A 12500-nucleotide genomic window follows, 5' to 3' on the forward strand; every position below is an offset into this window, starting at 1 on the left:
CACGGGTACGACCAGATGGATGGAGCGGCGGTCGGTGGCGGAGCGTACCAGGCCGGTGCCGACACCGGTGGCAACGATTCGCCGATGTCGTTCGAGGAGATCGAACGGCCACCGCTCCGCCACGTCGACAAGTACGTCCGGGCCGAGTGTCCATGCATCAAGACGACCCGCTACACGATATCGCTGATGACCTGCCTCGGTTTCATCATATCGTTCGGCATGCGCTGCAACATGGGCATGGCCAAGCTGCAGTTCGAGAACGGGGTACGTTACCTTTTCGTTCATGTGCATGTCATTTGCCACGGATTTCCATTAGGTCCCATTGGTATCGCGGTATGTTCTGTTACGTTAATTATCCTTCCATATCCTGCCACGTGTCGATGATGTTCATCGCGAAGTCGCGAGGCGACTGCTAAAGAGACCAAAAGCCGGCGCTTTGAATGGGGACGACCATTACATCCTTTCCTCTATTTGGGGCTCCCTTTCGTGTGTCATCGAACCTTTTCCATAAGCAGCATAAACCTACATTAATGGTGATGTTATGTGGGCAGGATGGGAAATTATGCGTTTCCTTTTTCGGACTTCGCTGTTCGCTACCCCCGAGGGGGGAAAACACCAAGGAAATGAAAGATAATGAACAGGCAAAAATCTCCGATCATAACCTCCATCCACCCCTTCCCCTTTTTCCCCTCTGAATCCATGCGGTTGAGCACGTGGGTTCGATTACGTGTCTGATGAAAGAGATCGCTCAACCGGTACCGGTGGCAGATAAGAACCAACCGTCGCCAAATGAAAGGCCGGCGCACCGCTAGGTGGGAGGTAAAACAAGGGGTGAGAGGGTGCAGTGTATCGGAAAAAATATGAAATTTTATGGAGTCAAACATAATGGAAGCATTTATTAGGAATGTGGCGGCGATGACGACGACGACGACAAAAGATGATAATTTTTTATTCATGAGTCATTGCCCGTAAGGATGGGGGAAAAGGGGGATACAGGGGGAAGAGTAGGATTTCCCGTTGATGCTAAGGGGATGAGAAGCGGTAGTCTCACGTTCGTACGCCGTGAAGGGGTCCAATTTTGGGCTGGCAGACGAAATGACGAACGGTCGGTCGGATGGTTGATCGAGGAAGCGGAAACGGATAAGGACCGGGCCGGAAAAGAGGCCGGAAACGAGCATAAAAAGAGCCGAGAAAATGACAACAAACTGAGCGGCGGCGCCTCCAACGACCTACCATTGACGCCATGCTGGGCAGAGATTCGCTTCCGCGGCGGGATGCGCCTGGCCAGGCTAGTAGTCCGGCCATTGTTCGGTCGTGGGTGTTGCTGTGGAAAATATTCGAAGCTTCCGGTTGCATCGTTGGCTCGATTTAACTCGAAAACGAAACGGGATCCTTTTCCGCGTTGCTTTCGTGATGGGCCGAGGAATTCTAACACGAAAGATGTATCTTCCATTCTTTAATGTCTATATTATGGGTTGGATTAAAGAGGGAATGTGAATGGGGATAGAGGACTTTCGTCCTCGTGATAGTTAGAGTCGGTGGCAAAAAATATGATACGGTTTTACTATCCTTTCTTCAAGTTGAGTGGAAATACTATTGGTTTATTTTTCAATGTGTACATAAACGTCTACTAGTAGGAGTTCCTTCAATTATATAAACACTGTTGGTTGAAGTTATTATGATTTTATGCTAGATATTTTTTTAGGTTTAATTTTAAGAAAATAGATGTTCAAAGAAACAAATAACATCATAAAATCCAAAAATATGTACAGACGTTCATTTTAAATTCTATGAAATGCCTTAAAAAGTCGTTAGTTATGTTGGGATTCTTTATTGCTTTCTTTTTAGCTAGCTTTTTATTGATTTTAGCTTTCATTCATCTCATTTTACATTTCAACCAATGCAATCAACCCAATAAACCGAAATACTGTGCCTGTGAAATGATTTACCCTTTTCAAATTAAGATCTAGATGTTTTAATTTCATTCTGTATCAGTATTTGTTACAAAATTAAATACGCCAATTTGCCAAGGGTTCTAACAATTATTGCTGTATGTTATTAGCTCTTTTTCTCTAACGTGATGGAACACAAAGTACTGGCAGACAAACACAATTACTATTCCCAACATATCTACACCAATTGCCCGTCGGCATTATTAATTGTCAATAATTTCCGGCCATTCAGCAATCTCTACCTCAAATATTTACAAGAATTTCTGAGAAATAATCTGTAAAACTTTTCCCTTCTGCTAAAACCATTTACATATGATCACAATCAACATAACACACATTCGCATAACGATTACATTTCTTGCTGATCCTTTTGCTTCCAGTCCGTGAAGTACAACTGGACGGTGGCGATGGAGAGTGCGGTCGATTCGTCGTTCTTCTGGGGTTACCTCGTCACGCAAGTGCCCGGTGGTTTCCTGGCGTCCATGTTCCCGGCCAATCGCATCTTCGGCACGGCCATCGCCATGTCGGCCTTCCTCAATCTGCTCGTCCCGGGCGCCATGATGCTGCATCCCACCGTCGTTATTCTCGTCCGCGTACTCCAGGGACTGGTCGAGGTGAGTTGTAGCAACACGCTGTTGTTTCTGTTTCGAGACCGCAACAATCACTAAACCCCCATGAATCCAACGCAGGGCGTAACGTACCCGGCATGCCACGGTATCTGGCGCTTCTGGGCGCCACCGCTCGAACGTTCGCGGTTGGCGACGATGGCGTTCAGTGGTTCGTACGCGGGCGTTGTGATAGGGATGCCGATGTCCGGTATACTGACCGGTTCGATCAGCTGGCACGCACCGTTCTACTTCTACGGTGTGATGGGCCTGATCTGGTACTGCTTCTGGTTGTGGCTCTCGTTCGAGAAACCACGCCAACATCCCACCATCTCCGTGAAGGAGCTCAAGTACATCGAAAAATCGCTCGGCGACTCGGTGTCGCTGCCGATGCCGACCATTGCAACGACTCCGTGGCGACACTTTCTCACCTCGATGCCGGTGTACGCGATCATTGTGGCAAACTTTTGCCGCTCGTGGAACTTTTACCTGCTGGTGCTGTACCAGAGTGCCTATCTGAAGCACTCGTTTGACTTCCGAATCGAAGAGGTAACTAGCGTTGGAAGATCCTTGCTTTTCCTTCATCTGTTGCTCTCTTAACACATGAAACTCTTTGGATTGTTCCGTCAGACTGGTATTCTAGGAGCACTGCCTCACCTGCTAATGACCATCATTGTACCGTTCGGCGGTATGCTGGCCGATCACATCCGGAAAACGGGTCTCCTGTCGACGACGAACGTCCGCAAGCTGTTCAACTGCGGTGGATTCGGACTGGAGGGACTGTTCTTCTTGGTCGTGGCGCATGCCACCAGTCCGGTAAGTAGATTCGTCGGACAAAAGGCCAGCAGCGCCGCCAGCAGTGGCCATTGTTTGTAATCATCCTTTTCCACTCCACTAGATGGGCGCAGTGACGGCACTGACGCTCGGTGTGGCGTTCAGTGGGTTCGCCATATCGGGTTACAACGTCAATCATCTCGATATTGCCCCACGGTATGCCAGTATCCTGATGGGCATGTCGAACGGGATAGGCACGATAGCCGGGCTGATCTGCCCGATAGCGATTGATCACCTTACGAGAGGCCAGGTAAGTTCTAGCGTAGAGACTTTTGTAATCAGATTTCCAGATTATGCTGCATCGGCGCAACCATATGCACTCCTCCTTCTCCTTCTCCTCCTCCTCCACGACCAATCGATTCACCATCCCTCGATTCATTCGCAAACCACCATTACTGGCCATGGTGGTGAAGCTGCACGGAATAAATTAAATTCGTTACGATGTTACACGCTCGTTGGATTCGAACAAAAAATGCCAAAAAGCAAGAGTTGCGGCCGGCAGCCATTGGGCGACAATGCGAGAAATTCTACACCGCGAGCAGAACGGTCCGGGAGCCGGCAACCGGGAGTGCGGTAGCGAAGTGTTTTCAAACATTTTCCAGCCAACCACCCCTCAAGCTTCAAGCCTCTGCGTCTGGGAGCGTCCTGGGAGTGGGGATTGTTGGAAAGTGAAGGGAGCAGTGAATGGAGATGGCTTTTAAAATCTTGAAAGTACGCCACAGGAAGGGGAGTGGAACGGCGGAAGGGTGTGTGGAAATGGCGTTGCCAAGGGATGCGATTTTATGCTGCGTCTGCATGTTCCAGTGTCTCCCCATCTATGATTCTATGAGCTGCTACGGCGCTACGGCTGACTATCTCATTGGTGACGGATGGATGAATATGCATTGTTTCGTGTTTTGCTGACACCGACGACGACGCCGACGGTGATTTGTTGTTGGTTGCGATAGATTGTGCAAAACCACACAAACACATACAGCTTTTGTTATTTGTTTACAAACAAACAAGCAAACAAGCAAGCGAGCGGTCCCTTTGAAATGTGAACCACTAGCTGGGGTTGTTGAAAATGGAAAATGTAAAGGAAAATGGTTCTAGAAACCCTTTTTTTATCAACAAGATGTTTATTTACATTTAAGTACACATAAATTTGATCGTTTTAATCATAAATTTATGAAAAACCCAACTTTTATTTAATTTAAAACGAATTTAGTTTAATTAACGATTCCCTCTGGCGTTTTGCAGCCAAAATCTTGCTGGTCAACGGTGTTCACGATAGCGGCCACCGTACACTTGGTGGGCATCACATTCTACGCCATTTTCGCTTCCGGTGAGCTACAGCCGTGGGCCGAACCGACGCTCGACGAGCAGCGTGCCTGGGATCCGGTCGGTACCGGGTACGAAAAGGAGACGGCGTTCAACGAAGCGACCGGCGGTGGTGACGATGGAATGGGTGGTACAGCGGCGGCGGTTCCCTTCGGTAATCCATCGGCGCAGATCAACAGCACCAAGACGGTGAGCTACGGGGCGATGCAGCACGTCGCCGGCAATCCGTTCGCCAATCCAACCGCCACCATCAGCGAAGAACCGGTGCAACCGGAGGCGAGGGACACGTATCTACACGGAAACCCTACCGAACGTACCTATTGACCTGTGCGCGCCAAGAAAACCGTAACATTCTGCTTGCATTAGGCGAGCAGCTGCCGTAACATAACAGCCTGATTAATGTCCTGATGTCCTGGTTTACTTACGTACATTAACGCTATATTTAATCCAAAAAAAACAATTGAGTCTACCAACACCGAGCACTGAGCAGTACCGCAGACTAGGGAGGAGAAGAGATAAAAGGGCCACTAGAGGTAAAGAGGTGAGTTCGAATATTGCCGAACTGGGTGGTTAAGTAAAAAGGAAAAAAACAGAAATACAAATTAAACACTAACCCTGCTTAAGCAATTATAAACCACTAGATAGTGACTAACAAATATACTTGAATATCTAGCGAAGAAGCACATCGTATTTACATACAGAGAGAGAGAGAGAGAGAGAGAGAGAGAGTTTGCGAGACGCGTGTGTACATACCGAATCGGCAATGGACGCAACTGACGACGATTCTAAAGTACGAGTACGCTCCGGTTCCGCTGTGTACACCGGACTTTGAATGAACTACTGCCGTAGGATTTAGGGAAGAGCGGAAAGAGAGAAGGAGGGAGCATAGCAGAGAAGGAGGCAACTGTTAAACGAACGCACTGAGTACGAAACCGATTCGATCCCATCGCGACAAGCAATTGACAAAAAAAAGGGTGGACGAATGGTGCATGTAATTAGTTCCCAATTCCGAATTAAGTAGTTTAAATGGCATAAACACCTAGTAGCTTCATATCAAGGAATCACATTCACACACTGGGTGATGACGATGTTGATAAAAGGGGAGCGGGGGAGGCTACCGGTGCAAACGATAAAATGACAGATAAAGAATATGCTAAACGTGGACCCTAGTTCATCCTCTCAACCGAGGCTATCGTTTCGATTGTTTTTGGCCATGTAGATAACGCGATAAGGGAGAGAGTCTTTTTTGTTTTAGTTTCGCGTTTGCGCTTCCATCCCGATGTAAAGATTGCTGATGCTTTCGAACTAAACAAGTCAATTCACCGTGTCAGATGTCAGCTTTCTTGGAAGCGAGGAAGTTTTCTTGATCTCGATCATCTCACACCACATCTCTCTCGCATTCCACAGCATGCCCATTAGCAGCAGCCGCCGCATTGGTGGAAGGCAGCAGTTGCGAGTAGCAAGGTTGAATGATCTACTAATGACACCCAGGCAGACGATGACGCCGTTGATGCTGTGTAGCTAATTGGTTCGATCGTTAATTCATGTGCGGCAGAGCCATCCTTCAGTTTCGTTTTTGCGCAGGCAAGGCCAATGTACTGTTTCAGCATAGCATCAGCATGATAAGTGTAAAAGAACATCACCGAACCGAAGACAATATTGGTGGATAATGGTGAGGGTGGTGGTAGGCAGTAGGGATTGGGATTCTTTGAGGTTGCAAGGAGCAAAGAAGAAAAAGAAGAAGCATTCTGTACGAGGAGATAATATTTGAGGTGTCAACTCACTCTCAAAGGCTGTGGCGACAATAATAATTATAATAATAATAATTACGAGCGGGACTTGGTGAGGCCGGGGGATGGAACGAATCCATTCTTCTTCCTTCCCTCGCTTTCAATACAAAGGCCCGCTTTAGGCTTAGAGGAATCATCAGACTGGTGCTGAGATAGGTATTACTCTGTTTTTGTTGGCTAATGATGTTGGATACTTTATCGTGACGCACGAAGGGGAAGATGCGTGTGTGGTGTAATTGTAAATAAGTCTAGAGCATAAAGCGTGTATGTTTTTTTTTATGTTTTTCCTTCATTCGACTAAATAAGGGCCAAACGTGGACCGGCGATGCTGTGTGCGTCCATTCGCGCATCGCATCTTCCGCCTTTCGTCCGGTTACTGCGAATGTGACAAACAAACAATAATGATATGTAATAAGGAGGTGGTACGTAAGAAGGTGGTAATAGGTGTGCATGTGCATGTGTGAATGAGTGTGTGAGGGAGTTGTTCAAAATCGGCGTAAATCCGATTCTGCCGAAATTAATTAGCACTCGTGCGTCGGTTTCCGATACCGTTCCAAGACTTACTCCTTTATTCTTCTTCTGTCCTCCTCCGCAAATTCGTCCAGTCATTCTTTCGCCCGGTTTAGAACCCACACTCCAGAACCCAAGCATGGTTTCAAAAACCCCATTTGCCTATTTGAATTCACAACCCATTTGCCTATTTGAATTTCAAACATTCCGGCCACCAAAAACTGAAAGTTTTTTCCTAGCCTTACCCCGGAATGAAAGCCTTGTTGGAACCCTGAATGTAGCGCCGAATAGTAGAAAATCGTAGACCAGAATGATCCCCTACTCGAAAGTGAGTAACTACTCGACTCACTACTCCCAATTGCTATCTTGATCAATCGTTGATCGGAGATCGAACGATCTGCAATATGTGTGTGGGTGGTGCCTCGTCTTCTAATCTGACGTACTCCTGATTGTTTTGATTTGGCAATCTCGCTGAAGCGTGTGACCTGGACCCTGAAACAACGCGTAACGTCGTACCGTGAAAACTCCGATTGCTCCCTGGATTGGCCCTAAGTAGCCTGCCCATTAACCACCCGGTAGGTAAATTGTTATCCTCCGTAATCACAACCAACTGCCCTTATTCGCTAGGAAAAAACTTTCAGTTTTTGGTGGCCGGAATGTTTGAAATTCAAATAGGCAAATGGGTTGTGAATTCAAATAGGCAAATGGGGTTTTTGAAACCATGCTTGGGTTCTGGAGTGTGGGTTCTAAACCGGGCGAAAGAATGACTGGACGAATTTGCGGAGGAGGACAGAAGAAGAATAAAGGAGTAAGTCTTGGAACGGTATCGGAAACCGACGCACGAGTGCTAATTAATTTCGGCAGAATCGGATTTACGCCGATTTTGAACATTTTTGGTCCTTCGAACCGGATTCGGAACGGTGCATGAAACCCCGCGTATCAAGGGTTTCGAGTCGGTTTAGTGCGTGGTTTTCAGTTCGGGTCGTGCGTCGGTTGCACGAATTACAACGGTGGTACGGTCGGATCGTGCATCAATCTGCGCGAGTTTCGAATAGGTCGAGGTCAACGGCCTTGAGTTGATGGGACGAGTTTGTGACTGCGTTGGAGACAAACCGCGGGAAAGCGGGCGAAAAGGATCTCCCTGCGCATCAAGGGATTCTCGGGTTCCGGTGTTGCATCTCTGCAATCAAGAGTGCAATCGGTCGCTACGCGCGCGTTCGGTGGTTTGTTCTTACAAATGGTGGAAGGTCATCGGCCTTAAGTTTCGCGCGGAAACGCCATCGCGGCGTTCAAACTCTAAACGGTGGGATCGCAAGTGAGCAAGTGATCGGAAGGAGGGTTCGCGTGAAGACGTCGTCACGGTGATTAGAGACAAATCGCAAGATAGGGCTATCGGTTCACCCTGCGCTACACGGGTGTCGGGTTAGATCGCGCTTGGACCTTCGGTGTTTGGGTCGTGCGTCGTTGCGCACGAAGTTCGACGATTTGGGTGATTCACGAAACCTTTGTGAATCATGGACAGCAGATTGAGGATGCAGTTGGCGCTGGCGCGTATTACGGCGCTGGAACGGGTTCAGGCAAACTACACGGAGGAAGACGTAATTGATTTGCCACTCAGGATTGAAGTCGTGAAGAGCGTCAAATGCGAGTACTACGCCGCATACGATGAATTCGTCGACACGATGGATTTCGACGAGTATACGGAGGACGCCACCGACGATCTCGTTCAAGAGTTTGTCGAGGTGGGCGAAAGATGTCGGAGGCTGCATGGGTTCTTCGCGTCCAAAATGGCAATCCGGAATGAGCCGGTCATGGTGGCCGGCACGCACTGTCTGCCCGCCTCGAGGCAGACTGTACTCTCGGAGCTTTCGGAGCCAGCAACTCAGGGAAACTCGTCACGCGATGTGGTTCCGGCATCAACGCAGTCATCGATCGACCAAGGGCATGCTTTCGCGGATGCGTCGCACGACGCAGATGGTGCATGCAGTTTCATTTGGGGAGACGGGGGCCGCAACGTGGCGGTTCAGCCGCATACGGTGAAATCAAAGGTGATGTCGCTTTCGCATTCATTCGGCAGTCAAGTGCATACATTCGCGGATGCCTCACATGAGGCATATGGGGCACGACTTTACATTCGGGCGGAAGCGGAATCAGAATCCGTCGGCTCGGAGCAGCTACTTGCAGATTTTCGGTACGGTACAGATTCGAAAGGAGTGTCGGCTTTCAGCACGCACTCCATTGCGAGCCTTGAGGTAGAGGCTGCGCGATTGGGTACACACCTCGTTCAGGAAGTACATCGGACATTCACGAAGGCGTTGCCGGGGCAGCATTGGAGGGATTCGGTGACGCTGCTGCAATGGCCTAGGCTGCCACCTCATCGTTGGAAACCGCTCATTTACGATCGAGTGGTCCGGGCCCAGAACGCTAGCAAGGACGCGAGCTGGGAGCAAACGACTGGTGTGGACGAGGATTACGACCGGTGCAAGGAGCGGTTCGGATCGGAGGCGGTGGCTGCGGTAGCCACTGTTCCGACTTTCACTGCGCAGCTAGTTTCGCAGTTTTCAACATATGCTAAGCTGCAGCGGGCCACAGTCTATGACCTGTGGTACATTCAGCAGTATGCGGTAGCGGGCGGCACCAACCCATTCCGTGGAGCTTGGACGCCGTGGACGGGGGGTAAGCTTCGACAGGCGGAGCTTAAACTGTGCCAGCTGACGCAGCAGGATTATCGCGGAAGAGGTACAGGCGTTCAAGAGAGGTCGAGAGATATCCCGCAGCTCTCGCCTGAAGTGGTTTTCGCCATTCTTGGACGAATCAGGCATGTTGCAAGTCGTTGGCCGGCTATGCAACACTCACGGGACGGTGGACTCTATTCACTTACACGGCAAGAGTTCAGGATGCAATCAAAAAGGCATCCACATTCATCGCGGTTGGAAGTTCTCGTATTGGAGGCGTCGGCGGCGAAGATTCCCACGTCCCCAATTGACACATCGGAGTGGCACCTACCGGAGGTACCACTGGCCGACCCGGCTGTCAACGTCTCAGCCAGGATCGGCCGAATCATCGGACGAGACGCTTACTGGGGGCTCAACCCCCGCCGCGAACTAGGCAAGGATAGACCATGGTTGGTCGAGGCGGTTCTGGCGACATCAGGGCGCCTTCCATCGGCGGCCACTCACTGCGCATCGGGCGGCAACACCTTCGCACACGGATCGAGGGGTCGAGACTATCTTCGCTGCTACGTCATCACAGGATGCACCGGTCATGGTGGCCGGCAAGCAAGATCTGTCCGCGTCGAGACAGATTCAGCTGGAGTTCGCAGGATTGGTCTGGTTGGCGATTACCAGCATACGGATTTTCATCATTCAGGGGCTGCTATGGGCAGCATGATCGGCAGCTTTGGTCGCAAAGTTTCGCATGTACCAATCTCGGATAATCGACGGCTACAGAAGGGAGTTGCAGTACGAGAAGGGAGGAGACTCGGAAGGGGTCACGCGTCACGTTCCTCAGTTGAACAGCGGACGGTTTCATCGGTTGCGTCGCTTCCGCGGAACAGCGGAATTCGTTACACGACGCATATCCAGGCGTTTCCACTCGGATGGAAACGGAATCAGGCAAGACGTGTTGGTCACGGTGGCCGGCAGTCATCACCTGCCCGCATCGAGGCAGGAGGCGAGGAGCGAGCTGGGTCGAAGCTGGTTGCAGCTGCGCAGACAGGACGGAGCTTCACCATCGCGCATAAAGGGTTATCGCGCACAGAGGATCGGTTGCAGGGATTCAGGCCGACAACGCTACTATCATCAAGGAAGCTGCGCACGCGCTGCATCGGGTGTAGGAAATGTCGAAATGCAGCGACTGTACCCGGAGCGACATCCTACAAAGGGCATACATCGCGGGATTCGTATGGTGTTCAACTCGGAGGCTGCACACTCGGGGGTGCACTTGGAGCTAGGGAGCGGTTTGTCGACGACAGCGTTCAGTTCGGCATTTCGCAGCGTCAGGTTTATTTGCTGCACTGCGTGCACAAGAGGGAAAGGGATCCCCAGCATCGACGTTTACGGTGGGTGTGAGCACGCTGGTATTCGGGATACGTGCAGCATCAGGCACGCGCTAGGCACACCAACAGTAGACAGGTGAAACTAGAATAAGGGCAGTTGGTTGTGATTACGGAGGATAACAATTTACCTACCGGGTGGTTAATGGGCAGGCTACTTAGGGCCAATCCAGGGAGCAATCGGAGTTTTCACGGTACGACGTTACGCGTTGTTTCAGGGTCCAGGTCACACGCTTCAGCGAGATTGCCAAATCAAAACAATCAGGAGTACGTCAGATTAGAAGACGAGGCACCACCCACACACATATTGCAGATCGTTCGATCTCCGATCAACGATTGATCAAGATAGCAATTGGGAGTAGTGAGTCGAGTAGTTACTCACTTTCGAGTAGGGGATCATTCTGGTCTACGATTTTCTACTATTCGGCGCTACATTCAGGGTTCCAACAAGGCTTTCATTCCGGGGTAAGGCTAGGAAAAAACTTTCAGTTTTTGGTGGCCGGAATGTTTGAAATTCAAATAGGCAAATGGGTTGTGAATTCAAATAGGCAAATGGGGTTTTTGAAACCATGCTTGGGTTCTGGAGTGTGGGTTCTAAACCGGGCGAAAGAATGACTGGACGAATTTGCGGAGGAGGACAGAAGAAGAATAAAGGAGTAAGTCTTGGAACGGTATCGGAAACCGACGCACGAGTGCTAATTAATTTCGGCAGAATCGGATTTACGCCGATTTTGAACATTTTTGATCCGGTTCGAAGGACCAAAAATGTTCAAAATCGGCGTAAATCCGATTCTGCCGAAATTAATTAGCACTCGTGCGTCGGTTTCCGATACCGTTCCAAGACTTACTCCTTTATTCTTCTTCTGTCCTCCTCCGCAAATTCGTCCAGTCATTCTTTCGCCCGGTTTAGAACCCACACTCCAGAACCCAAGCATGGTTTCAAAAACCCCATTTGCCTATTTGAATTCACAACCCATTTGCCTATTTGAATTTCAAACAGGAGTCTTTGAGCCACAGTGATACGGTTGCAGTAACAGCTCATCAAAAAAACAAAGCATAAATCGGCGTACGCCGACAACAAACGGGGTCACCTCGTCACATAACTGCTCCTCCACCGCCGTGTGCTTCGGTGACACACAGAGAGGCGAGGCACATGACAAGTGCCGGTTAGCATTACTGGCATTTAAAAAGCAATTGCCCATGCCAAGAAGCATTCCAATCGTCACCGCATTTTCATCAAAAGCAAACTAACGATCATTGGCCGTGCATACATCGGTGAGCTGAGCGGGAATTTGCTTACGCTGGCACAGTGTGACGTATCTCTTGCATATGGCGTATCACTTGATCAGGCACTGGTTCCACGGCGTTGTTGACGTGTTACCTTCGATAACCATAATGTATTCATCCACTAAACGGGTATAATAACGGCGAGCGA

General features: G+C 49.6%; 1 protein-coding gene across 1 annotated transcript in view; it reads left to right on the plus strand.

Annotated features, from left to right (window-relative positions):
* The window catches only part of LOC126571082 (vesicular glutamate transporter 1), a 35512-nt gene extending 30084 nt beyond the window's left edge, over positions 1-5428 (plus strand). Inside the window, exons 3-8 of the mRNA XM_050229328.1 lie at positions 1-264; positions 2333-2566; positions 2642-3106; positions 3188-3373; positions 3456-3641; positions 4631-5428. The exon at positions 1-264 is cut by the window's left edge and continues 28 nt beyond it. Of these exons, the coding sequence (XP_050085285.1) occupies positions 1-264; positions 2333-2566; positions 2642-3106; positions 3188-3373; positions 3456-3641; positions 4631-5035 (1740 nt within the window). The 3' untranslated portion in view covers positions 5036-5428. The remainder of the gene's footprint in view (positions 265-2332; positions 2567-2641; positions 3107-3187; positions 3374-3455; positions 3642-4630) is intronic.
* The last annotated feature ends 7072 nt before the right edge of the window (positions 5429-12500 follow it).

This window comes from Anopheles aquasalis, chromosome 2 (assembly GCF_943734665.1).
Source record: "Anopheles aquasalis chromosome 2, idAnoAquaMG_Q_19, whole genome shotgun sequence".
Taxonomy (NCBI): Eukaryota; Metazoa; Arthropoda; class Insecta; order Diptera; family Culicidae; genus Anopheles; species Anopheles aquasalis.